This window comes from Oncorhynchus nerka, linkage group LG20 (assembly GCF_034236695.1).
Source record: "Oncorhynchus nerka isolate Pitt River linkage group LG20, Oner_Uvic_2.0, whole genome shotgun sequence".
NCBI classification, from domain to species: domain Eukaryota; kingdom Metazoa; phylum Chordata; class Actinopteri; order Salmoniformes; family Salmonidae; genus Oncorhynchus; species Oncorhynchus nerka.
In genome coordinates, this window is record NC_088415.1 from 23,112,997 (window position 1) to 23,140,740 (window position 27,744).

General features: G+C 42.2%; 3 protein-coding genes across 6 annotated transcripts; all 3 read left to right on the forward strand.

Moving 5' to 3' along the window:
- The first annotated feature begins 350 nt into the window (after positions 1-350).
- Positions 351-7,985, forward strand: LOC115101629 (uncharacterized). 4 transcript variants are annotated; one of them, XM_065005318.1, is made up of 4 exons: positions 351-450; positions 1,895-2,326; positions 3,223-3,342; positions 6,473-7,985. In XM_065005318.1, exons 2-4 carry the CDS (start codon positions 1,924-1,926, stop codon positions 6,493-6,495), a joined length of 546 nt encoding a protein of 181 aa, XP_064861390.1. In that variant the 5' UTR covers positions 351-450; positions 1,895-1,923; the 3' UTR covers positions 6,496-7,985. The 4 variants fall into 4 exon arrangements, with proteins under 4 accessions (XP_064861390.1, XP_064861388.1, XP_064861389.1 ...); XM_065005316.1 differs by lacking the exon at positions 1,895-2,326 and having other exon boundaries at positions 357-450; positions 6,473-6,681; positions 7,332-7,985; XM_065005319.1 differs by having other exon boundaries at positions 385-450; positions 1,958-2,326.
- A 3,495-nt stretch (positions 7,986-11,480) lies between these two features.
- Positions 11,481-18,048, forward strand: LOC115102089 (androgen-dependent TFPI-regulating protein-like). Its single transcript, XM_029621657.2, has 6 exons — positions 11,481-11,735; positions 11,943-12,092; positions 12,247-12,348; positions 16,662-16,777; positions 16,931-17,103; positions 17,314-18,048. The coding sequence occupies exons 1-6, from the start codon at positions 11,496-11,498 to the stop codon at positions 17,337-17,339; spliced, it is 807 nt and encodes a 268-aa protein (XP_029477517.2). The 5' UTR covers positions 11,481-11,495; the 3' UTR covers positions 17,340-18,048.
- An 82-nt stretch (positions 18,049-18,130) lies between these two features.
- LOC115102088 (protein tyrosine phosphatase domain-containing protein 1-like) lies at positions 18,131-25,928 on the forward strand. Its single transcript, XM_065005320.1, has 9 exons — positions 18,131-20,293; positions 20,819-20,984; positions 21,078-21,158; positions 21,271-21,392; positions 21,492-21,629; positions 21,742-22,784; positions 23,082-23,276; positions 23,667-23,777; positions 23,861-25,928. The coding sequence occupies exons 1-9, from the start codon at positions 20,215-20,217 to the stop codon at positions 23,993-23,995; spliced, it is 2,070 nt and encodes a 689-aa protein (XP_064861392.1). The 5' UTR covers positions 18,131-20,214; the 3' UTR covers positions 23,996-25,928.
- The last annotated feature ends 1,816 nt before the right edge of the window (positions 25,929-27,744 follow it).

Consider the following 27,744-nt stretch of genomic DNA (forward strand, 5'->3'; position numbering starts at 1 on the left):
AAAAACAAAGTTTCAAGTGGCACTGACCCAACAATAATAAATAGTGAATATGCTCATTGCGCTTCTTTTGAGCCTATGCGCCTTTTGGAGCGCATTCTCCTCTGTCTCGAATAGCTCAACAGTGAAATGACTGACAACACTGTCAGCCAATCCGATGTCTAGCCAGTCAATTCAATTCAAGGGGCTTTATTGGCATGGGAAACATATGTTAACGTTGCCTGAGCTTGTTAAATTGTCTCAACTAGCGAAAAGTCACCAATGGGAATTACGAGACAGTCGCAAATATTGTATCCAACCACCATCTCCTGTTTGACATGTGATCCAATCATATTTGCACCTTTGACTTTAGACCCGGTCCCAACTAGAATTTCCAAGAAACTATCGGCGGCCATGACACTTTACCCGCATCGGATCATTGTTGTTTACATCATACGAAGAGAGAGTGACAGCGTAAATATATTTTATAAGCTGCATGAAATCCATTGTAATGTTATTGCTACATCTGTGAAGTTGTAAGAATGGAAAATTGAATTGTGAACATTATTATACAGTGCGATCTCTGGTGTCATCTACCTATGATGCACGTAGCATTGTTTTTGTCATCGGTAGCGTTAACTAACTAACGTCACCGGTAGAATCAGCCACAACTTATCAGCCACAACCTCCCTTATCTCACCTCATTTGCTCACATCGTATATAAAATTATTTTTCTACTGTATTATTGACCGTATGTTTGTTTTACTCCATGTGTAACTCTGTGTTGTTGTATGTGTCGAACTGCTTTGCTTTATCTTGGCCAGATCGCAATTGTAAATGAGAACTTGTTCTCAACTTGCCTAACTGGTTAAATAAAGGTTAAATAAATAAATAACATTTTTTATAATATTTTTTACAATCGTAACTATTTTAATGCATACAATCGCTTAAATCCGTGCATTGTTGTATGGTATTGTAACGACCCTGGGTTTATAAACGCGTAAATCGACCCTGGGAGGTTGTGAAAGCATGTGCAGGCTAAAGTACAGTAACGTTAGTGTACAGTAGTTTATTTTCGGTCCCAGTATATGGCACAATTTTCCAGTATATGGTACAATACAATCTAGTATTAGCTAATACATGTATTATGTTAGCTAGTTTAAAGGTGTGAAAACCGTGATATTTGCCTTGCATTTCAACCTAGACACACATACATATGAGTTAGCAACGTGTTAGGCTATTCAATTCCCTTGACGTTCTGCATGCATGAATACTTTACCATAATGGAAGATATGCATTGTGTTAATCTTACTATTTGCCAATGTAGCTGGGCGGCAGGGTAGCCTAGTGGTTAGAGCGTTGCACTAGTAACCAAAAGGTTGCAAGTTCGAATCCCCGACCTGACAAGGTGCAAGTCTGTCGTTCTGCCCCTGAACAGGCAGTTAACCCACTGTTCTTAACTGACTTGCCTAGTAAATAAATGTAAAAAAAAAAAAAAGTGACATGCATTGAATGTGAGATAAATGCAGTGTGTACTTTGCAAAGATGAAAACCTGTATATGTATTTATATAGGCATTCTTTGTCCTAGTAGCTGTCACTTATCATTCATGCTGTAGATGTATTCTCTGTATGAACCCTTGGACATAGGGAGTGCTCCCTCCTGCCTCGTTCAGCCCCTGCCCCTGGTAATCTACCCAAGGCCCCCTTGTATCCATCCCAGGCTTCTGTCCTTCCGGTGAGGGAGAATGAGTAGAATAGGTGAAGGAGGCAGGAAGGACATCACCTATTCTACTGGTCTTCGTGCAGAGTTAAAAAAATATAATAAATGAGAAGCTTAGAAATGGTAATTGAGTATTTGCTAATGTTGCTTCTATATTGTCTGTAGCCTATGACTAATGGCAGGAACTCTCATGACAGACAAGTCTGAGATCTGTCCTTTTTTTCCAATGTTGGCCTCTGCTACGCTGATCTTCAACATAGGGGGTCCCTCAGGGGTGAGTTCTCAGTACCGGTTCACTCATAACTGCATGGCCAAGCACGAATCCAACACCATCATTAAGTTTGCCGACAATACAACAGTGGTAGGCCTGATCACCGACAACGATGAGACAGCCTATAGGGAGGAGGTCAGAGACCTGGCAATGTGGTGCCAGGATAACAACCTCTCCCTCAACGTGATCAAGACAAAGGAGATGATTGTGGACTACAGGAAAAGGAAGACTGAGCATGCTCCCATTCTCATCGAAGGGGCTGTAGTGGAGCGGTTGAGAGCTTCAAGTTCCTTGGTGTACACTTCAACAACAGAAAAGATGAAAAAAGATTTGGCATGGGTCCTCAGATCCTCAAAAGGTTATACAGCTGTATTTTTTTAACACTTCTTTTTTCTTAACTGCATTGTTGTTTAAGGGCTTGTATAAGTAAGCATTTCACTGTCTACACCTGTTCGATTTGATTTGAACTGGCCCAGCGTTGTCCGGGTTAGGGGACGGTTTGGGCGGGGTAGGTCGTTATTGTAAATAAGAATTTGTTATTAACTGACTTGCCTAGTTAAATAAAGGTTAAATAAAATAAAATAAATGAAAGTGATGCTGCTATTTGCATCATGTGACGCAAAATGCATCATACGGGGATGCTTTATGTATTTTGAAAGTTACATATCTTGAAAATGTGATTGCTGACAAGCAAAACATTTTGGGACTATGACAACAGTGGACTAATGAAACAAATACCAAAATATTGTTTTTGGGTGTAAGTTTCCTTTAACGTCAGCTAGCTAGGAAGCTAACTAACTAATGTTAACCATGTGGTTTAACCAAAGCCAAGGTGGTTTGGTTTTCTATACCGTTCCTGGTTTAACTAAGAGCATTGTACCATTAATGTGGATGCTACCATGATTACGGATAGTCCTTGAATGAATTGTGAATAATGAGTGCTGATATGGAGGAAAATGCCCTCATATTAAAGCTGACAGTCTGCACTTGAACCTCAGTCATTGTATAATTTCAAGTCCAATGTGCTGGAGTACAGAGCCAAAAAAAAAAAAAAAAAGGTCACTGTCCCAATACTTTTGTATCACACTTTATTTAGCTAAATGATTATCCATAGTTGCCTCTTTTGATACAGCTACAGCAGTATGTAAATGGACTGTTATCTTGAATGCAACATTAAGATATAAAAACATTTACACTCCAATTGAACTCCCTGTGAAGTTTTCTAATATCTTATTTTCCTTTCTCTCATTCCAGTTGTTCTCGGGAGACAGATCAGTGTCTGTAGAGAGAAAACATTTGACCAGGTGGAGTCAGGCTTCTTCTTCATCTTTGGACCACTACACCAACAAGGCAGAAGACGCCAATTTTGGATCAGTGAGTCACCAACTCATTTTATGCCTTACACAACTCAGCACATACTTTTGTATATATAGTGTATGTGGACACCCCTTCAAATTTGCGGATTTGGCTGTTTCAGCCATAGACGTTGCTGACAGGTGAATAAAATTGACCACACAGCCATGAAATCTCCATAGACAAGAGAATGGCCTTACTGAAGAGCTCAGTGACTTTCAACGTGGCACCATCATAGGATGCCACCTTTCCAAGTCAGTTCATCAAATTTCGTCCCTGCTAGAGCTGCCCCGATCAAATGTAAGTGTTGTTATTGTGAAGTGCAAACGTCTTGTAGCGACACCGGCTCAGCAGCGAAGTCGTAGGCCACACAAGCCTTGAATACTCTTAGCAAAAATCATTATCTTTAATTTACAATCTGTAGAAACAATGAGAATAGAAAGGTTCAGAACTTTTGTTAAACATCAGAGCACAGTTGAAAAATATATGGCTAATAGAAATCAAAACTTAATGGTCTTCTGAGATGGATGGGAGGAGTTGATGGTAGCTAAAGGATGGCACTAAAAACAAACAAAAGATAACTATTGTAAAATATACTGTGTCCGTAAAATGTATATAGCATGTAGTAGGCGAAGTGTTGTTGTCCTTTAGTTTTGTGCAATTAAGGGAGGGGTGGTCGGGTTACTGGAAAATAATAAAGGAAAATGTATATATAGTGCCTTCGGAAAGTATTTAGACCCTTTTGACTTTTTCCACATTTTGTTTTACGTTACGGCCTTATTCTAAAAGGGATTACATAAAACAATTTCCTCAGCAATCTACACACAATACCCCATAATGACAAAGCAAAAATAACAAGTAAAAATACCTTATTTACATAAGTATTCAGACCCTTTGCAACAGTATGAGACTCAAAATTGAGCTCAGGTACATGTTTCCATTGATCATCCTTGATATGTTTCTACAACTTGATTGGAATCCACCTGTGGTAAATTCAATTGATTGGACATGATTTCGAAAGGCGCACATCTGTCTATATAAGGTCCCACAGTTGACAATGTATGTCAGAGCTAAAACCAAGCCATGAGGTCGAAGGAATTGTCTGTAGAGCTCTGAGACAGGATGCCAAGCATCATGCCAACATCCCTACGGTGAAGCATGGTGGTGGCAGCATCATGCTGTGGGGATGTTTTTTTTCAGAAGGGACTGGGAGACAAGTCAGGATCGAGGGAAAGATGAACGGAGCAAAGTACAAAGATCCTTGATGAAAACCTGCTCCAGAGCACTCAGGACCTCAGGCTGGGGTAAAGGTTCACCTTCCAACAGAACAACGACCCTAAGCACACAGCCTAGACAACGCATGAGTGGCTTCGGGACAAGTCTCTGAATGTCCTTGAGTGGCCCAGCCAGAGCTCAGATTGAACCCGATCCAACATCTCTGGAGAGACCTGAAAATAGCTGTGCAGCAACGCTCCCCATCCAACCTGACAGAGCTTGAGTGGATCTGCAGAGAACAATGGGAGAAAATCCTCAAATACAGGTGTGCCAAGCTTTTAGCGTCATACCCAAGAAGACTCGAGGCTGAAATCACTGCTGTAATCACTGCTTCAACAAAGTACTGAGTAAATGGTCTGAATACTTATTTAAATTATATTTCAGTTTTTTATTTTGAGTACATTTGCAAACATGTCTAAAGACCTGTTTTTGCTTTGTCATTATGGGATATTGTGTGTAGATTGATGAGAAAAACAACAATTTAATCAATTTTAGAATAAGGCTGTAACCTTACAAAATATGGAAAAAGTCAAGGGGTCTGAATACTTTCCGAAGGCACTGTATATACATATTTCCGAAATAAAATGTATGTGGGATTGGAAATAATGCAGACAATTACATTGATGGAAGCCACAATACATCTGATATACCCCTTCCCCCCAAAAAACAACTAAAAACAATGGCTCAGCTGCGAATTGGTAGGCCACACAAGCTTACAGAATGGGACCACCGAGAGATGAAGCGCGTAAAAATTGTCCTCGGTTGCAACACTCACTACTGAGTTCCAGACTGTCTCTGGAAGCAACTTCAGCACAAGATCAAGCAATAGAAACACGTTCTCTGGAGTGATGAATCACACTTAACAATTTGGCAGTCCAACGGACTAATCTGGGTTTGGCGGATGCCAGGAGTATGCTACCTGCCTGAATGCATAGTGCCAACTGTAAAATATGGTGGAGGAGGAATAATGGTCTGGGGCTGTTTTCATGGTTCGCGCTAGGCCCCTTAGTTCCAGTGCGGTACCGGAGCGCCACGTCTAGGTCCAAAAGGTTTCTTCACAGCTTCTACTGCTGAACAGTTCATCAAATTGCTACCCGGACTATTTGCAATTACCTCGACCAACCTGTACCCCCACACATTGACTCGGGGGTACTTTTATTTTATTTTATTGTGTTACTTTTTATTTTGTATTTAAGAAAATATATATATGTTGTCCTTTCGTTTATTTTGTAAATATTTTCTGAACTCCTTTTTTCGTAAACTGTGTTGTTGGTTAAGGGCTTGTAAGTAAGCATTTCACGGTAAGGTCTAACTACACCTGTTGTATTTGGTGCATGTGAGAAATACAATTTTATTTTATTTGAAGGGAAATCTTGAAGCTATAGCATACAATGACATTCTATACGATTCTGTGCTTCCAACTTTGTGGCAACAGTTTGGGGAAAGCCCATTACTGTTTCAACATGACAATACCCCAGTGCACAAAGCAAGGTCCATGCATTAATGGTTTGAGATTAGTGTGCAAAAACTTGACTTGACACAGAGTCCTGACCTCAACCCCATTGAACATCTTTGGGATGAATTGGAACGCTGACTGCAAGCCAGGCCTAATCGCCCAAGATTAGTGCCCGACCTCACTAATGCTCTTGTGGCTGAATGGAAGCAAGTCCCCGCAGCAATGTTAGTGGAAAGCCTTCCCAGAAGAGTGGAGGCTGTTATAGCAGCAAAGTGGCATCCAACTCCATATTAATGCCCATGAGTTTGGAATGAGATGTTAGACGAGCAGGTATCCACACCTTTTTGGTCATGTAAGTTGGGACTTCAACTCTATACTAAATCTAATTCCATATCCTGTATTGTTCTGCACACTCTATAGATTATGCTGATGCCCCACTGTAAGAACCTGGAGATCTTCACTGTTTCTGGTGGAGGTGACGTGGCCACATACAATCCGTGGGACACCTTCCAACGCTACCTCTGTCTGGACAACAGCCAGAGGGTGATCAAGACATCTTCAACCCCATTGGAGGAGACGACCCAAGGTTCCTTGCCTCAGACTTCCTCCAATGGGTTTTTGAGAAGGATGTGAGTAGTGAGGAGTTGAGCAGAGATTAATTGGGACAGAGCTCATGTCATTGTTTTAGGTGGAAATGTATTCAGTTTGCAGCACAGGAGGTTGGTGGTGCTGTACCTTAATTGAGGAGAACAGGCTGGTGGTAATGATGAGTGGAATAGTATCAAAGACATCAAACAAATGGTTTCCAGGTGTTTGATGTCATTCCGTTTGCTCCGTTCCAGCCATTCTTATGAGCTGTTCTCCCCTCAGCAGCCTTCTGTGGTCACACTTACATATTTTGTTCTACCTGTGCTCTTTCTACAGATTTTATTATATTTAACTAGGCAAGTCAGTTGAGAACAAATTCTTATTTACAATGACTGCCTACACCGGCCAAACCCAGATGACGCTGGGCCAATTGTACGCCGCCCTATGGGACTCCCAATCACGGCCGGTTGTGATACAGCCTGGATACGAACCAGGGTGTCTGTAGTGGCTCTGGCTTGCTGATATCATCTGATCCGATGAGACTCCCTGCGATTTGACTCCTGTATTACTGACAGTTTTCAATAAAACTTCCAATGACAAATTGAAATAATTTGAGATTCTGTAATTGAAAGACAATTGTAGTTCCCAATCAGATAATTACTATAAAACAAATCTGTTTTCCTCATTGCAGTTGTAAACAACCATCATCGACTCCATCCTCAGCTCCTCCATCACTGCAACGGATTGTCCGGTCTGCTGAGAGGGTCATTGGCTGCCACCTGCCCTCCTTCGAGGTCCTGCACGACTCCAGGGCAAGGAAGCGTGCAGGAAAGATCATTGCCAACCCCTTCCGTCCCCTCTGGCAAACGGTTCAGGTCAATCACGACCAAAACCTCACGCCACCTGAACAGTTTCTTCCCATTACATTTACATTTAAGTCATTTAGCAGACGCTCTTATCCAGAGCGACTTACAAATTGGTGCTTTCACCTTATGACATCCTTGTGCCATGGCCCTCATCCAACCGGCAACCTGGTCTACGATGATCCTGTCATCCATGGACTTTGTACTCTGCGCTATTCATTCACAGACTATTCACTGCACTATCATCCCAGAACTGCAAATTGCTCTTTGCATTCTCTTACATGCATAATTTATAATGTAGCTTATAGCGCTCACAGTGTACATACTGTATGTGAATCTGTGGAGATTCTGCATCTATATATTTTTTGGTCTGTAAATGTTGTTTATCATCTGTCTGTATATTGTTTATTGTTGCAGCACCATTTCAGTCATTCCTGTACATGCAAATGTATTTGGCGAATAAAGCTGATATGTTAACCTGAGTTTATCATAGGTCAGTTAATATTCTAATATTTGAGACTGGTTATGTACTGGAAGAACTGTAGCACATTCTTCCCTTTGTGTCTTCATGTAATTCAAAATTCCCCATGTGCTGTGTGTGTCCTTGGGCTTAACCTAAGCATTGGCTCCTGCCTGTAATTAGTGGATTTGTTTTATGGTGTTTGCTAGAGCTGACTGTCTGCTTTTACAGACACACATTTCTGACTAACAAGTAATAAGCTATAACTGACTTTAGCAAGTAGATTCCACTGAACTCAAGGTATAGTATACCTATTAGAATTTATTTGGTTATCAAGCTGCTGTGTTTTCCATGTTGTTCGGCTCTTACTGCTCAAACCTGCTAGCTAGCTAAAAAGACAGCTCTTCTACGGACCATCAGATAATTGGCATATACATTACTCTTGCGGAATTTCCACGTGGGCGAGGATATTGGAAATGGAATCAAAGTCTATTGGATGATAACTTGTTTTTAACTAGGACAGAGGAATTTATAACAGATTTTTTCCCGACATAACATATGTACAGCAAATCCGCTTATTGTATGGGACACTTTTAAATGTCCCTTTAGAGGCCATGCAATTCAGTAGACTACTCGTCTCTAAAACAAAAGCAATTTAGGTCAAAGGAGTCAGTACTAACAAAGGAAATAGAAGGTCTAGGGGGCGACTCTAACAGAACAGATAGACAGCAATAAAAACTGTACTATAGAGGCTCAGAATATGTTGGAGGAAAAACAAAAAGAAATAGGGGAACTTATTCAACAAAGATCAAGTGTAATATATTAGAATAAAGCAAACTGGATGGAATATGGGGAAAATGCACAAAATTATGTTTTAATATTCAACATAGAAATACTTCTAAAAATAATTTACTGAAACTTGTTACAAATTACTGAGTGACCTATGATTCTCCAAATTCTATTTTTAAAGAGGCCGCAAAGTACTTTAAGGATATGTTTTCGTTTCAGTCTCCTTCATCTCCTCTAACCAAAGCTAATTGTACGGATTTGTTTTCTATTAATAATGTAAAATTAACAGCCATACAGAATGACTCATGCGAAGGTGAAATTACAGAGGAATTAAAGCCTTTAAGTCTGGGAAAACTCCAGGGCTGGATGGCAAACCAGTTGAGGTATACCAATCCTTTTTTTATATACTCAGAGGACGTTATTAGCATGTTTTAATCACTCATATGCAAATGGTAGATTATCAGACACTCAACAAGATCTGATTTCATTATTACTGAAACAGGAGTGTAAATAATGGCTAAATCTCAGAACGTTTTTAACTGTCAAGAGGAGTAAAACAAGGTTGCCCACTATTGGCATATCTATTTATTATGGTAATCGAAATGTTAGCTATTAATTTCAGATCCAACAATAATATCAAGGGATTCGAAATACAGGGCTTAAAAACCAAGGTGTCATTTTACACTGATGATTCATGTTTTCTTTTAAATCCACTATTTAGATCCCTTCACAGCCTCATAGAGGATCTAGATCATTTTTTATAACCTCTCTGGATTACAACCAAATTATGATAATTGTACTATATTATGTATTGGATCACAAAAAATACTACTTTGTGGTGATGGTGATGTGGATATACTCGGTATACATATCCCGAAAGAAATACATGATTTCACTCCAATACAATTTTATAGGAAGTTTGCAAAAATAGAAAAGATCTTGCTACCATGGAAAGGTAAATACCTTTCTATTTGTGGAAAAATCACCCTATGTTCAAGAAAGGCCCTTTTCCCATTATTCAGATTACAACCTCTCACTTTCACTTATTTGAAAAGGAAATCATCTCCCAAATATCAGTATTTTTTAAAACAAAGCCATAGAAAGTTGGTTGTAATTTCTATTTAATCCACCAGAAAAGACAGAACAAATAATACAACAAATATTGTGGTTAAACTCAGATATACTAACTGATAAAAAAACATTTTTTTATTTAAAAAAAAGTATAATCTTCGTAAATTATATCATAAATACGACGGGTGTCATACATGCAGCTAATTAAAACATGGAAATGTCTGCTCTACACAAAAGTACAACCAACTAACTGTAGCATTACCGCAAAAATGGAAGAGGAAAGAGGAAGCGGGAAAAGTAATGAACTTGTCTGTTGGCCTTGCATTATCATTAGATCATTTGTTTTGGTTTTGGTCCATATGTAACTTATTTTTGGTCACAGGTCCAGGAATGACTGAAGAATTGCAATATTTAATTGGAGCTAACCCTGCAGATAGCACTACTGGGCGATCTGAAAAATCATAGTCAATCGATCAACAATATAACAAAACTTTTAGCAAAAATGTTTATTTTCAATGGAAAGGCTCAGAACTTTTGAGAAATGTCACAGCACAGATGTAAAATATATGGCAACTAGAAATCCAATATGGATGGTGTTAAGAGATAGATGGGAGGGTTTGAATGGAGCTGAAGGTTGGGACTAATAGCAACTAATAACAGCAAGATAAATACATGTAAACATACTGTGCCCGTAAAACGTATATAGGTTAAGAACTTACTTGAAAGAGCACAGTTTGAAAGATATGGCAAATATAAATTATACTGGATGGAGATCATAAATATATGGGAGAGGTTGAGGGTAGAGGAAGGACGAGTTAAAAACAAACGAAATAAAACTATTGTAAAATAGACTGTGTCCATAAAGTGTATATAGTATTGTAATGAAACAGCAGGGAGCAGGTCTCGAACCCTCGACGTTCGAGCCCGAGGTCCGGCGTGCTATCGCGCCGAACCTCAAAAGCATGCTCATGCGGCAAGGTCGATTTCCGCGGTTATAAACCCAGGGTCGTTACACTATTTATAAACTGGAAATACAGTCCTAAGCGTTGTTGTTCACTAGTTTGCTCCAATTGTGGGAGGGGTGGTGGGGTTGGAGGGTAATAAAGGACATATATATACATATATATATTTAAAGATATGTATATATACCTACGTATATGTATTTATATGTATGTATGCATGCATTTAGATGTGTATGTATGTATGTATGTATGTACAGATGTGGAGGTTTGGACTTGATGCAGACAATTACATTGTTGGAAGCTACAATCTATCTGCAATATTAAAGCTGATCTACCCCCCACCCCAAAAATATTTTTTTTAAACAGGGAGGTGGGAAGAGCCAAGCACGGGCTAGCGATATCCTATTGGTGCGTTCTAAGCATGTATTTACATATTTCCGTTAGGGAACGCCGATTCTGTGAATTGCACGTGTGCAATAACTCAATTTGCCCTAGCAATTTTTAGAACTTTAGCAAAGGGTAAACTCTACAAAACGTAGTCCACTCTGTTTGTAACATATTCTAGTTTAGGAAACAGAAAATTATATTGAAATCAAATGTTTCCTCGATGAGAAAATTAACATTATGTCAGCCATAATCCATCTTCTCCCACTGCCGGCCACTGGGCTTCCTCTCGTCATCATATGGTAGAGAGTGGACAAGGCAACCGGATGCTTCACATTTATACATCCGGTGAAATATCTGGCTCATTGTTCTATCTGTGCGGGAGCTCAAAAGCTGTCAAAATGGCTACGACCATGTCATGGGGATCATATCTCCTCATTCATGTAGTAATATTTTCATGGTATGTCTTTACCTTATCGGCGAATTGCTCGTTGAAAGTCACACAGGGCCACCCAGGAGCTAAAACATATGGAGGCCGCTGGAAATATCTGACTTTCCTCAATCTGGTGAGTGTGGTTGGTGGCTATGTTATGTTAGAAATAGTTTAAACATCCGCGTTATTGTATTACCCTACATCATTATTTACCTTCCTGTGGCTTCGAGCCCAAGTGAGACAATTATATAATTGCATTGCTGTGTTTATATAGCCATATTGCTAGAGGCGGTGTCCTATGTAATGGTAGTCTAACCATTTCTGCATCATTTTTCCGAAGGTTTTGCAGACAGTGTTCTTCGGACTCGTTGTTTTGATTGACATTATCCACCTGATATTGCCATCCAAAAATTTGAGGTGTGGTGTACCTCTCCTCCTAGTGAAATTAAGAGACACCATTTTCACTATTTGGGCTTTTCCTATTGGGACAGTAAGTGCCTTTTAATGTCTATATTTATATTTTGTGTGTGTGCACATTTGACTACATTTATGACGTGTATAATATACAGTACATCTAAACTGGTATTACTGATAACATGTATTTGGACATAATAACCCATTTTCTCTTCATTTCTAATCCCCAGTTTGTGTTCTTGTCCTTCTGGTCGATATATCACTACAACAGAGAGCTGGTGTTTCCAAAGTTTCTAGATGACATTATTCCTATCTGGTTGAACCATGCTATGGTAAGTGTCACAATCATTTGCACGTGCTGCACATGGTGGACTTTATACTGACTGTGTGATCCCAATGTATTCTATTAAAGATGGGGCTGTATCCAATTGGCTGTGCAGGTCAGTGTGGCTTTGTATCACATGGCTCTTTGAAGAGGTCATGTCCTAGTAATTCAAGGGTAGAGGTTTCTGAATAGGGTCAGATTCACATAGCTTTGAACAGTCTCTGATTTTCAATTATGGTTGCATTTCACGTGAATTAATGTAGCCAGTCACTCAACAATGTGGTGTTGCTAGTGTTTTCCAACCAACTGAGCCATCAAGACTACATTAGTAATCTGTCAGCACAATGGACACAACTCTCACTCTGTGGCCTCTGTCTCCACTGCACCTGTACCGTACACACCTTGTCAGTTTTACAATTTTAACAGTCGAATACCTTGTCAGAACTGGTTTTAACACATTGCGAGCTGTACAGGATGGCGCCGACAGTTGGTCGCCTCGCTTTGCATTCTTAGGAAACTATGCAGTATTTTTTTTTTTTTTATGTATTATATCTTACACTCTTACCCCAGGAAATCTTAAGTCTTATTACATACAGCTGGGAAGAACTATTGGATATAAGAGCAACGTCAACTTACCAACATTACGACCAGGAATACGACTTTCCCGAAGCAGATCCTCTGTTTGGACCAAAACCTAGGACAATGGATCGGATTCCAGTAGGCGACCCAAAACAACGGCGCCGCAGAAGGGGCAGACTGAGTGGTCTTCTGGTCAGGCTTCGTAGACGGGCTCACCGCTCCCGAGTATACTACTCGCCAATGTTCAGTCTCTTGACAACAAGGTAGATGAAATTCGAGCAAGGGTTGCCTTCCAGAGAGACATCAGAGATTGTAACATTCTTTGTTTCTTGGAAACATGGCTCACTCAGGATACGTTATCAGAGTCGGTACAGCCACCCGGCTTCTTCACGCATCGCGCGACAGAAACAAACATCTCTCTGGTAAGAAGAAGGGCGGGGGTGTATGCCTTATGATTAACGAGTTGTGATGTGATCATAACAACATACAGGAACTAACGTCCTTTTGTTCACCTGACCTAGAATTCCTAACAATCAAATGCCGACTGCATTATCTCCCAAGAGAATTCTCTTCGATTATAATCACAGCCGTGTATTCCCCCCCCAAGCAGACACCTCGACGGCCCTGAAAACACTGAAAACACTCCTAGAGTCATTGGACTCTATGTAAACTGGAAACCACATATCCTGAGGCTATATTTATTGTCGCTGGGTATTTTAACAAAGCTAATCTGAAAACAAGGCTCCCTAAATTTTTGATGCATATCGAGTGCGCGACCCGGGCTGGCAGCATTCTGGATCATTGCTACTCTTAACTTCCGCAACGCATACAAAGCCCTCCCTCGCCCTCCTTTCAGAAAATCTGCCCACGACTCCACTTTGTTGTTCCCAGCATATAGACAGAAACTAAATCAGGAAACGCCTGTGCTCAGGTCTGTTCAACGCTGGTCCACACTTCAAGATTGCTTCGATCACGTGAATTGGGATATGATCCGGATGGCCTCAGACAAACATTTTTGATGTATACGCTGATTCGGTGAGCGAGTTTATTAGCAAGTGCCTCAGTGATGTTGTACCCACAGCGACTAATAAAACCTTCCCCAACCAGAAACCGTGGATTTATGACAGCATTCACGCAAAACTGAAAGCGCGAACCATTGCTTTTAATCATGGCAAGGCGACCGGAAACGTGACCGACTAGAAACAGTGTAGCTATTCCCTCTGCAAGGCAATCAAACAAGTAAAGCATCAGTATAGAGACAAAGTAGAGTCGCAATTCAACGGCTCAGACACAAGATGTATGTGGCAGGGTCTACAGTCAATCACGGATTACAAAAGGAAAACCAGCCCCGTCGCGGACACCGACGTCTTGCTCCCAGATAAACTAAACAACTTCTTTGCTCGCTTTGAGGACAATACAGTGCCACTGACATGGCCCATTACCAAAACCTGCGGGCTCTCCTTCACCACAGCTAACGTGAGTAAAACATTTCAATGTGTTAACCCTCTCAAGGCTGCCGGCCCAGACGGCAATCCTAGCCGCGTCCTCAGAGCATGCGCAGACCAGCTGGCTGGTGTGTTTATGGACGTATTCAATCAATCCCTATCCCAGTCTGCTGTTCCCACATGCTTCAAGAGGGCCACCATTGTTCCTGTTCCCAAGAGAGCTAAGGTAACTGAGCTAAACGACTATCTACCCGGAACACTCACTTCCACCATCATGAAGTGCTTTGAGAGACTAGTCAAGGAGCATATCACCTTACCTGACACCCTAGACCCACTCCAATTTGCTTACCGCCCCAATAGGTCCACAGACGACGCAATCACACTGCCCTAATCTATCTGGACAAGAAGAATACCTATGTAAGAATGCTGTTCATCGATTACAGCTCAGCATTTAACACCATAGTACCCTCCAAAATTGTCGAGACCCTGGGTCTTGACTGCGCCCTGTGCAACTGGGTCCTGGACTTTCTTTTTTCGTGTGTTTTTTTGTTGTTATATTTTTACCCCTTTATCTCCCCAATTTCGTGGTATCCAATTGTTTTAGTAGCTACTATCTTGTCTCATCGCTACAACTCCCGTACGGGCTCGGGAGAGACGAAGGTTGAAAGTCATGCGTCCTCCTATACACAACCCAACCAAGCCGCTCTGCTTCTTAACACAGCGCGCATCCAACCCGGAAGCCAGCCGCACCAATGTGTCAGAGGAAACACTGTGCACCTGGCAACCTTGGTTAGCGTGCACTGCGTCCGACCCGCCACAGGAGTCGCTGGTGTGCGATGAGACAAGGATATCCCTGATCCTCAACACTGGGGCCCCACAAGGGTGCATGCTCAGCCCTCTCCTGTACTCCCTATTCACCCATGACTGCGTGGCCATGCATGCCTCCAACTCAATCATCAAGTTTGCAGATGACACTACAGTGATAGGCTTGATTACCAACAACGATGAGACGGCCTACAGGGAGGAGGTGAGGGCCCTCGGAGTGTGGTGTCAGGAAAATAACCTCAACGTCAACAAAATAAAGGAGATGATCATGTACTTCAGGAAACAGCAGAGGGAGAACCCCCCTATCCACATCGACGGGACAGTTGTGGAGGAGGTGGAAAGTTTTAAGTTCCTCTGTGTTCACATCACTGACAAACTGAAATGGTCCACCCACACAGACAGTGTGGTGAAGAAGGCGCAACAGCGCCTCTTCAACCTCAGGTGGCTGAAGAAATTTGGCTTGTCACCGAAAACACACAAACTTTTTCCTGTCGGGCTGTATCACCACCTGGTACGGCAACTGCTCCGCCCACAACCGTAAGACTCCAAAGGGTGGTGAGGTCTGCACAACGCATCACCGGGGACAAACTACCTACCCTCCAGGACACCTACAGCACCCGATGCCATGGGAAGGCCAAAAAGATCATCAATGACAACAACTACCCGAGCCACTGCCTGTTCACCCCGCTATCATCCAGAAGGTGAAGTCAGTACAGGTGTATCAAAGCTGGGACCGAGAAGCTGTTTTTCAGTATCTATCTCAAGGCCATCAGACTGTTAAACAGCCATCACTAGCATTATGTAGCTGCTGCCAACATATTGAGTCAAATCTCTAGCCACTTTAATAATTAAAAATTGGATGTAATAAATGTATCACTAGTCACTTTAAACTATGCCACTTGATATAATATTTACATACCCTACATTACTCACCTCATATGTATATACTGTATTCTACACCATCTGCTGCATATTGCTTATTGGCCAACGCTCATCCATATATTTATATGTACATATTCTTATTCATTCCTTTACACTAGTGTGTGTATAAGGGAGTTGTTGTGAAATTGTTAGATTACTTGTTAGATATTACTGCACGGTCGGAACTAGAAGCACAAGCATTTCACCACACTCGAATTAACATCTGCTGACCATGTGTATGTGACCAATACAATTTGATTTGATTTACAAAAGTCAGACACTTGCTGTAGATGTTTCACAAGCAGGCATTGCTAAGTACATAAAGGCCTGACCTATTCCTCCAGTCTATCCTATTATTTCTCAATCTATTCCAGGTGGTGCATGTTTTTAGTTCTTGCCTAACACTAACATGACATACCCTTGTTTATGTGGCCACAATCTATCAACACATGCAATGACCTGTTGGACATTTGTTACACGTGGGGCTATGATGATAGGGTTGGTTTCTGTCATTCTTTATTTCAGTCATGTCTTTTCCCTCTGCTTACAGCATACGGTCACCCTGCCATTGGCGCTGTTGCAGATGTATATTCAGCCTCATAGATATGGCAGCAAGATGAGAGGCCTTCTAGGTCTGTCTGTCTTAGCTGTTCTTTATCTGGGATGGTAAGTAAGGTTTTATCAATCACATTGTTAAGTTGAAGTGGTTTGACGAAAAATGCTCTGTTTCTTCGAGGCCGCCTCTTACTCCTCCACTGAATGTTATGATACTTTTAACAACATTTGGACATCTTCCTATAACCCCCCTCTCTCTCTCAGGATTCTGTGGGTGCACCATGTGGCTGGTATCTGGGTCTACCCCATCATGGAGCGTCTGAGTCCTATGGGCCTGGTGATATTCCTGGGGGTGTCGTCCATCACCGTGGCTCCCCTCTACCTGCTGGGGGAGAAACTCAACCACAAGATCTGGAAGACCACTGCAGTATCTGCAGGTGGGACAGCTCTCGGACTGTATGACAGGAAAGGAAAGTAACCACACTGTTTAGATGCCCCCAACATCTCAATGTAGCAGGGTTTCTGTCCTAGATTACCACGAGGCCTCTGAATTTGATTTGTCAGGTTGTCAGAAGAGGAGGTTACCTTTGGTGTGTCAGTGTGTTGTTCATTAACCACTCTCTACTCTCGTTCTCTCTCTCTGAAAGGGCCTCCGAGAAAGAAGAAGAAATAAGTGTGTGCTGGCATGTAAGCTGAGAGCCAAGGAGGGGATCAGAGAGGAAAGACAGACTGACAGGACCGGTACAACCAGCACTGATCACCTCATCCAGAAAGAGACTGGTGGATCTCTTGGTGAAGGTAGAAGTTGCCCCTAATCACAGATTTAGAATCAGATTACCTTACCCTCAGTCCTATTTATAACATTTAGCATTAAACAACTATATCTTATCCTGTATCAATAGTTAGAGTCAACTTGTACCTGCTCGGTATCTCTCAGGCAGCTCTCAGGCAGTGGGCATTATGTGCTTCTATGGTCAGATGCCAAATAATTTTAAGATTCCATTCAGTAATTAGACTTGATTTACTCCACCACAGGATATTGTGCTGTGTCACATTGAGGTAACAGCTCAATATAATATTTGATATTAATAAGTTGGTCCTTTATTGGTTGAGTTAACCCATATTGTTCTCTCACCCTACGGTGGCGTAATAATATTACAGTATAAATACATTTTGTGATTCTATTACCTTTATCATGATGCTGTTTCACTTGATACGGTACTGTTGGTTGTGTGAAAGGCACAGTTCCTTATGTGCATTTGTTATTTTACATTTTGAATTCAATTTATACTGTATGTTGACTTTTAGAACAATATGGTTCCTTATGTAACTTGGAGGGAAGTAAGAACAAGATCAAATGAAATTAAAAGATTTGAATTATATACATTGATGTGACTCCTTTTATTAGGTGAAATTGTTGACATATTGCAATCTGAGCTGCTTTATGACCAAAGTGAGGATTCATTCTATTTTACTGCTCTGGAATCCTTGCCTGTCACTGCCATTTGTAGCCAGGTGGTGGAGCCATCGGGTCAATGTTTCTCCTCTGCAGGCAACCACGGTAACCCCCCAGCTCCGGCGTACTACTAGCCTTGTCTGAGCCAGAACGGCCAATAGGGCACTAGCCGATCTACTGTTTCTGTAAAGGGATGCAGTTTTTGTTTACTTAGCGAAAGAATTCAGATCTAGATTAAGTGTCTAGGAGGAGGGACTAGAGGTTGTTTCTAGATGTTAATTTAGTTATTGTGTCTGTCCCTGGTTAGCCCTGCCTGGACAGTTGTCCCACACTATGATCTCATTCATCAGGCCAGGCTAATCTTCTCAACAGTATCCTCTCATCCAGAGGCCATGTATCACCCTCTGTTATGTAACACTCCTACACAATTAGATATCTTTACAAAAGAGTACAATTAAGCTGAAAAGGAGTAGAATTTAGTCACAATTTACATAGGGAGAGTCTTTGTTTCACTGTGGATGCAACCGCACAATACAATTACACAATGTAACAGCACAGTAATATAATGTTACTAGAGTCATTACAGTGTAACTACACAATAAAAATCTATGTAAAGTGTTACCAAATAAAAGATGCGTTGTGCCCTCAGAGGATTCAACTAGACTGAAGTACTAAGCTGATCAGAGAATACAAGAGGTTACAGTAACCTTAAATCCTTCATGAACAACACAATCAGTTAAGTGCAGGACTGTCAATCCGCTAATCAATTTATCCTCCTTACCATGTCACACATTCATCAATCATCTGTTGTGAAAGCCATTGTAAGCAACATGGTCTACCCTACCAGAAGGTTCTATCTTACCAGAGGGACCTCAAGGACACTTTCCCTTCCCAATTACCATTCATTGTTTCAGAATGGCCTGAGATGCGTCAGTGTCCATCTTTCCCTTCTTAGACGGATCCATAATCAGCTTTCAAGTACCTCAGGTAAGCAAATCATGATCAAACTTGACACTGTGCTTCCTATTTCATTCAGGTCCTGCCCCTTACCTGAATAGGATTGACTCAATCTTCTCTACAGTGTCTGAACCTGGATATCACAGTCAATGACAGTTGCTTCACTTTGGTTGTTAATTCCATCAACAAACAAATGTACCATATGATTTTCTTTGTGTGTATGATTGATATACAGTGCACCATAGCACCCTGAATGACTCAATGAGATTACAGTTCATATTTTGGTGTAAACATACTATACATTGAATGTATTGATTTCTGATCACATGATATCTCTGGATGATTGATCCGAAGACCGTAATGAAATGACTAACAAGTGTTATCTCAGTGTGGTTATGAACTGAAGGGAGTTCAAATCTACATGGTCAGAGATGACCAGTCATTTTTGCTCTATTGGGAGGTGGAGTGGCCACTGGGGCTTTTGCCTGTTGAACCTATTTGTACAGTAATGAGATTAGTGGGTTAATCCAGGAGTCAGGAATAGACCTACTGCTCTTCCTCCTGAGGGAGGTACAGTACATGACTAAGGAGGAGAGAAGAGGAGCGTCCAGGGAGGTGTCTTAACGTCCAGAGCCATGCCACGGTTCAACCTACACCTCTGATGGTCCTCCTTTCTCTGACTCCTCTCAACGGAGGCAGCCCAGGATGCTGTATTTCCATGGATCAAAATACCTGTTCCTGGTGAGACATGGCACTGCCAGTCCAGAGATGAGCATAACAAATGCAGTAGATGGTGTCGTTGCCAAACCCTACTTTCCAGAGATAATCCAGGCTGATTAACTGAAGACCCGTGGTGGTGCAGGAAGACTAAAGCTTAGATTTACAGCATCTGAGCACACTGCTGTCTGTGGTCCAACGTGGGCATGTGGAGTCGTTTTAGGTTGATGTCTGAAGATGCTGACGATCACTAGCTCCACATCCTTGTTGCTACAGGTGTAAGTGCTGAGGATACTTTATTTTACTATTTTGAGGTTGCTGTTACTTTGTTCATGTGATTAGGTTTTTATCTTAGTGTGTGTGTGTGTGTTTGTTTGTTTGTGTGTGTGCGCATGCCAAGGCACTGCCATGGCAGTGGATGTCTGCCTGGGTATTCCGTCCTCTAGTACTCCACCCTCAGACAAGCAGTGGAGTCCCCTACCGCTACATGGAGTCAGGTATGCCTATACTATATCATAGAGGATAATATATACTGTCAACAAAACAAATTGTTCATTATGTATGAAAAGTTGAAATAGGTTTTTGTGTTGCTATTTTTACAGTACTTCGGTTACGTCTGGTGGAGTGTGCCAGACAGATTAGCTAGCTGTAAATGGCTGAACACCTCATACTTAAGCTTAATACTACTACTTTACATTGTGAACACCTCATAGTTAAGCTTGACACGATTTATTTACAATGTGCTAATCCAATCACAGATGTTGATTCTGCAGTTTGATTCAGAAAGAAGAAACGATGTAGTGTATGCTTGACCTGTATGGTAGTCCATTGAATGTATCAGTTCTTTCCAACATGTCTCCACAAGCAGACTGCAACATAAAATATAATTCTGAGCGGAAACTGCTGAGGTCAGATGGTTGAAGTGACAGAGGACGATATTCTACAAACACCACCATCCCACCACCCTTGATATCACCCCTCATCTCGCCTATAAAACCCCCAATCCTTCTTGTGTCTCCCAGTCAGGACCCCCCGGGCGAATTACACGTTGGTCGGGGAGGTGATACGTCATGTCATACCTGGAGCCACACAGTGCTCCATAGGGTGTGGAGGTCTGAACTGCAAGTATGAGGACCCTGACCGCTGGAGCGAGGACAAGCAAGCCATCAAAGGCCTCTATTCCTCCTGGTAGGAATCAGAAAGGCTCTATGAAAATGTGTATGTTGAACGATAGTGGATTATACCCATACATTTTATGCAGAAGCATGCCTTTCTTTTCAGGGTCACAGAGAACCTACTTGCCATGGCCAGGCCCTCTACTGCATTAATAGAAAAGTACAACATCATTGACCAATTTAAAAGGTAATTTAATAGATTTACTATTTCAGGGTTTACTGTCCTCATAAATCAGTTCAACACAGCTAGTAAAGATAAAATAATAGATTCCTAATTCAGTTAGTGTGTGTGTGTGTAGATGTGGCCTAAAGACAGTGATAAACCTGCAGAGACCAGGGGAACACGCCAGCTGTGGTCCCAACACACTGGAACCAGAGAGTGGATTCTCCTACCGACCTGAGGTGTTCATGGAGAATGACAGTAAGTTTATGACTATTTCTCTACAATGAGGAAAACTAAAGAAGCCAAAGGCAAACTTACCATGAGAATGGTTAAATAATGACTGTCCTTATACTCCAGTATATTTCTATAACTTTGGATGGAATGACTACGGGGTGGCCTCCCTCACATCCATCCTGGACATGGTGAAAGTCATGTCCTTTGCGATGCAGGAGGGGAAAATGTCTGTCCACTGTCATGCTGGTCTGGGAAGAACAGGTAATGTAGTATAGGACAAAAAAGTTTATGACAGTCACAGTAATCAAAATGACTATGCTTTGTGTTCACGACTGACCCTAACGCTGAAGGTTTTGGCTGTGTCTTCTCTCAGGTGTGTTGTTAGCGTGTTACCTGGTCTTCGCCACGAGGATGACCGCTGACCAGGCCATCGTGTTTGTACGTTCTAAACGTCCCAACTCCATCCAGACCAGAGGTCAGCTGTATTGCGTGCGGGAGTTTGCCCAGTTCCTGGTCCCCATCAGGAGTATTTTCTCCTGCGCTGAGCCCAGTACTAACCCAGTCACCCTGTCCCAGTTCCTGACCCGCCAGAGACACATGCTGCACGGCTATGAGCGACGGGAGCTCAGGCACCTGCCCAAGATCATCCATGTGATCTGCAAGCTGCTGCTGGACATCGCTGAGCACCATCAGGTAATCGAGGAGGACATGCTGGACGTCAATGACATGACCGCCGAGGAGGAGGTGGAGTTTGAGCGCTACTACGACTTTGGCTTCACCAAGGGTAGCTTCGGCGGAGGCAGCATGGGGGACCGGCCCCGCTTACCGGGACCCCCAACCAAACACCGACACGCCAACGAACCGGCCCTCTTCTACCACCGCAAGAGCCTGAGCTACAGCGAGTCGGACGTACAGAGGCTAGGCTCTGAACTCCACCTGCTGACCCAACCTCTCTCCAACTTTCTATCCGCTAGCAACTTGCCTGTGGCCTGTTCTCCCTCCCTGAACTCCCTGCATAGAACCCTGGCCACGGTCAGCCCCGTCACCACCACGTACAGCTCCCAAAATGGATTCTTTCCCCATGGGTCCCTCTGGGAGCAGAAGAGCCTGGCAGAGGGATCCCCACTCCTAAAGAAGAGGCAGAAAGCCTGCCAGAGCAGCGAGTCTGAGTGCCACCCTAAGCAGAAAACGTTTGGCAGCATGTTGTTTAGGTGGAGGAAGAAGCAGAGGGAGAAGTTGGCGAACAATGGGAATGTGTCCCAGGTGTTTCAGATAGAGGAGTCAGAGGTGCCCTTCATCACCATCCAGACAGAGCTGTCCAAGGAGGCCAGGCGGGTGCTGGTGGCCCAGGCCCTGGCGGTGGATCTGGAGCTGGATGGAGAGGACGAACACTTGGAGAGACTCCACGCCTGGCAGGTAGGAACTCGACATTTAATCGCATAGTTAAAAAAATAAAAAATACTGTCCATACAATATATATATTTCTAAATACTAAAATATTATTATTGCATGTGTAATGGTACTTATAGAGTAACATGGCACAATTGACAAATCATGTTTACCTGAACCTTATCTGACAACTACATTTGTACATAAAGGAAATTCATATAGGTAGGATTTTCCTTTTTGATACTGCAGTGCCATTAGGTTAACTCCAGTAGGCCTTTTGTGTGCTTGGGTGGCAATGATTGTCTATTTTGTATCTGTTTGCAGTCTGGGTTAAACATGGGAGGGGCGTGGGAGAGGCTGTGTACATTGGAGAAGGACCCATTTGTGCTCTCTGGGCTGATGTGGACCTGGCTGGAGCAGCTGAAGGAGCCAGTCATCTCCGTCAGAGATGTACAGAAACTGGACCTTAACGACAGTGACCCTGCAAACCCAGAGGCTGTCTTCAAACCACTGGACCAGGTCAGCAGCACTTATTGTAGGCCACCTCAGGGCTTCTCATTCTGGGCCCAATCCTATGATCTAACACAGAAAACTTGGACTTGCTAAATAATGTGTGAATCTACTGACTACTTCTGTTCAGTTAACCTATTAATTTGGGTGCAGCAGTTGCCTAGAGGTTAGAGCAGCCGAAAGCCCCGGGCCAGGCAACACAAAAATGGGAATCTAACCGAACCTGCAGCTGGAAGGCTGTTGGTCTCTGATCCCATCTCCTACCTTAAGCAAGGCACTTAAACCCCCCATAATTGCTCCCCACAAAAGGCCCACAGTTTCTGGGGGTGTTCGGAAAGGCACAAGGCACATTTTCATTCAACAATAAAGCTGTATTCTATTTGACCACATCCCCTCCAGGCTCCCAGGGAGATGTTGATGTGCATTCTGGACTGTATGGCTCATGTTCTCACAATACCAGAAGAGGTGGAGGCTGCTTTCCTGGAGCGCACCATCAAGGCTTTCACCAAGGTAGAATACTAGATGATGTAGCGTTCTCCCTTTTAACAACAGTAGTTTAAAGGGGTATAAACAGCTGTTTTGACTCTTCACAGATGGGAAAATGCTCAGCGGTGTATCCGGCCATGACAGAGATCCTCAGACTGGTCCTACATGACATGAGGTTTATAGCCATAGAGGAGGATGAGGTACCATTTATGCCTCCCGGCCCTATTATGCTGACTCCATAGCCCTGCTGCATTCTGTTCCAGACTGTCCCTATGTAGAGACTTGTTATATATTAAACAGCCATGTACAGTGGCAAGAAAAAGTATGTGAACCCTTTGGAATTACCTGGACTTCTGCATCAATTGGTCATAAAATTTGATCTGATCTTCATCTAGGTCACAACAATAGACAAATACATTCTGCTTAAACTAATAACACACAAACAATTATACTTTTTCATGTCTTTATTGAACACCGTGTAAACATTCGCAGTGCAGGGTGGGAAAAGTATGTGAACCCTTGGATTTAATAACTGGTTGACCCTCCTTTGGCAGTATAACCTCAACCAAACGTTTTCTGTAGTTGCGGATCAGACCTGCACAACGGTCAGGAGGAGAATTTGAACTATTCCTCTTTACAAAACTATTTCAGTTCAGCAATATTCTTAGGATGTCTGGTCTGAACTGCTCTCTTGAGGTTATGCACAGCATCTCAATCTTCTGTTGAAGTCATTCTGTTGTTGATTTACTTCTGTGTTTTACGTCGTTGTCCTGTTGCATCACCCAACTTCTGTTGAGCTTCAATTGGCAGACAGATAGCCTTACATTCTCCTGCAGAATGTCTTGCTAAACTTGGGAATACATTTTTCCGTCGATGATAGCAAGCTGTCCAGGCCCTGAGGCAGCCAAGCAGCTCCAAACCATGATGCTCCCTCCACCATACATTATAGTTGGGATGAGGTTTTGATGTTGGTGTGCTGTGTCTCCACACATAGTGTTGTGTGTTCCTTACAAACAACTCAACTTTAGTTTCATCTGTCCACAGAATATTTAGCCAGTAGCGCTATGGAACATCCAGATGCTCTTTTGCAAACTTCAGACGTGCAGCAATGTTTTTTTTTTGGGACATTAGTGGCTTCTTCCGTGGTGTCCTCCCATGAACACCATTCTTGTTTAGTGTTTTACGTATTGTAGACTCGTCAACAGAGATGTTAGCATGTTCCAGATATTTTTGTAAGTCTTTAGCTGACACTCTAGGATTCTTCTTAACCTCATTGAGCATTCTGCGCTGTGCTCTTGCAGTCATCTTTGCACTCCTCGGGAAAGTAGCAACAGTGCTGAAATTTCTCCATTTACAGATCATTTGTCTTACCGTGGACTGATGAACATCATGGCTTTTAGAGATTATTTTGTCAAGTCAACAATTCTTATTATTAGGTCTTCTGAGATCTCTTTTGTTCGAGGCATGGTTCACATCAGACAATTCGTCTTGTGAGTAGCAAACTCAAATTTTGCAAGTGTTTTTATAGGGCAAGGCAGCTCTAACCAACCATCTCCAATCTCGTCTCATTGATTGGACTCCTGACTCCAAATAGCTTTTGGAGATGTCATTAGCCTAGGGGTTCACATACTTTTTCCAACCTAGACTGTGAATGTTTAAATGATGTATTCAATATAATTTGTGTGTTATTAGTTTAAGCAGACTGTGTTTGTCTGTTGTTGTGACTTCGATGAAAATCGGATCTAATTTTATGACCAATTTATTCATCCAGATAATCCCAAAGGGTTCACATACTTTTTCTTGCCACTGTATGTTGTGCCTTCCTGTGCAGTTTGGGTTGTTTTTAATCCACAGTTTGTTGTTTTGTCATCACATATTGTATTTAAATATGACTTGTTTACCTCAATATTGTACAGTTACAATGCAGACCCAAGGAAATGCAGTTTATTTCAGAGTTTACAATTAAAGTGTCAGTTTGGTTTTGTTAATTAAGCAGATCAAGTTGGAGTATTTGTTACAGTATATGCCTTAAAGACTTGTAGTTATATTGATCATGTAACATCCAACACATGAATTGAAATACTTAATCTCCACATAAAGCCAGCTCCGTGATAATCACCATCCCTGTACAGAAATGTGGTATTACACAAAAATAAAGTATCATGGCACGGTAAACTGCAATGGTTTTCCCATTCATTCTTGCATGGGCAGGCTTAACATAATGGCAATATTAATCTGCATTAGTTATTGATTACAATGTCAGTTGCATAACCAAATGGTTTATAAAGCAGGCACAATAGCAGCGATTAAACTACTCGTAAACAGTGGTGGAAAAAATACCCAATTTTCATACTTGAGTAAAGATACAGCTGAAGTCGGAAGTTTTTATTTATTTATTTCACCTTTATGTAACCAGGTAGGCTAGTTGAGAACAAGTTCTCATTTGCAACTGCAACCTGGCCAAGATGAAGCAAAGCAGTTCGACACATACAACAACACAGAGTTACACATGGAATAAACAAACATACAATCAATAATACAGTAGAATTATCTATATACAGCATGTGCAAATGAGGTAGGATAAGAGAGGTAAGGCAATAAATAGGCCATGGTGGTGAAGTAATTACAATATAGCAATTAAACACTGGAATGGTAGAATGTGCAGAAGATGAACATGCAAGTAGAGATACTGAGCAAGTTAAATAAATAAATACAGTATGGGGATGAGGTAGATTGGATGGGCTATTTACAGATGAGCTATGTGCAGTGATGTGGGAGCTGCTCTGACAGCTGGAGCTTAAAGCTAGTGAGGGAGGTAAGAGTCTCCAGCTTTAGTGATTTTGCAGTTCGTTTCAGTTTATTCCAAGATGGCGTAGCAGTGCACACGTGTTTTGTTCGTCCTCTCGTGTACTTTTGTATTTTTTTCATCTTTTTATGTATATATTTCAATTTATTTCTCCAATTAAACCTTCCGGTAACTTGCCTCACCCAATGTGATACGGAACCGCTATTATTTTTATTTATTTTGTATTTTTTATAGCAAGACCCTCCTAGCCATCAGAAGCTAACCAGCTAATTAGCTACAAGCTATTTAGCCACTGCTAGCAGCCTTTACCTTCTGCACAGGTACCAGCCCTTTTTTTTTAGCTTGGTTAATACTCGCCAGCCTACCAGTAACGGACTGTCTCTCCACTACAACGGCGGATTCCTGCTATAATCCCTGGACCATTCTCCTGATCTTCACAGCTAGCTAGCACCCACCGAGTTACCCAGTACCGAAGCTATCCCTGAGGCCCACCTCCCGGCCTACTCAGTTGTTCACCCAGACTCCACCCAAACACGGCTAGAACACACTACTCCACCGGATCCTTGCCGTAAGCTCTGGACCTTGGCACCGGATCACCGCTGCTACCGAGTGGCTATAGTGGCTAACGCCCCTGCCCCGAAGCTAGCACCAGTTAGCCGTGAGCCAGGCGCATCTCCCGGATAGAAAACTAAATTACTACAATACCTCTTTCGCCATCTGGCTTGGATCCTTAGTCGACACGGCGCCCCGCCACACCACCATGACAGGTCTGCTGACAAATACTCCATCCGCTGTGCCTTCAACCGGCCTCCGTCGGATGTCGGAGCAGACGCTTCTAATAGCCCCGGGCTACTAACTTTAAACGCTGCGTCGCCCGCGTGGTAGCGACAACTCCGCGGCTCCCCTATGATCACTTGGCTACATAGCTGATGCCCGCTGGACTGTCCATTAATCACGGTACTCCATTCTGTTTATTTATTTATTTTAAATTAAAAAATATAAAAATTTGTCGGCCCCAGACACAAACTCAGGCTCTGTGTGTAGTTAACCGACCCTCTCTGCCCAGTCATCGCCATTTTACCTGTTGTTGTTTTAGCTGATTAGCTGTTGTCTCACCAGTTGTTGTCTTGGTTAGCTCCCCAAATCAACACCTGTGATTACTTTATGCCTCGCTGTATGTCTCTC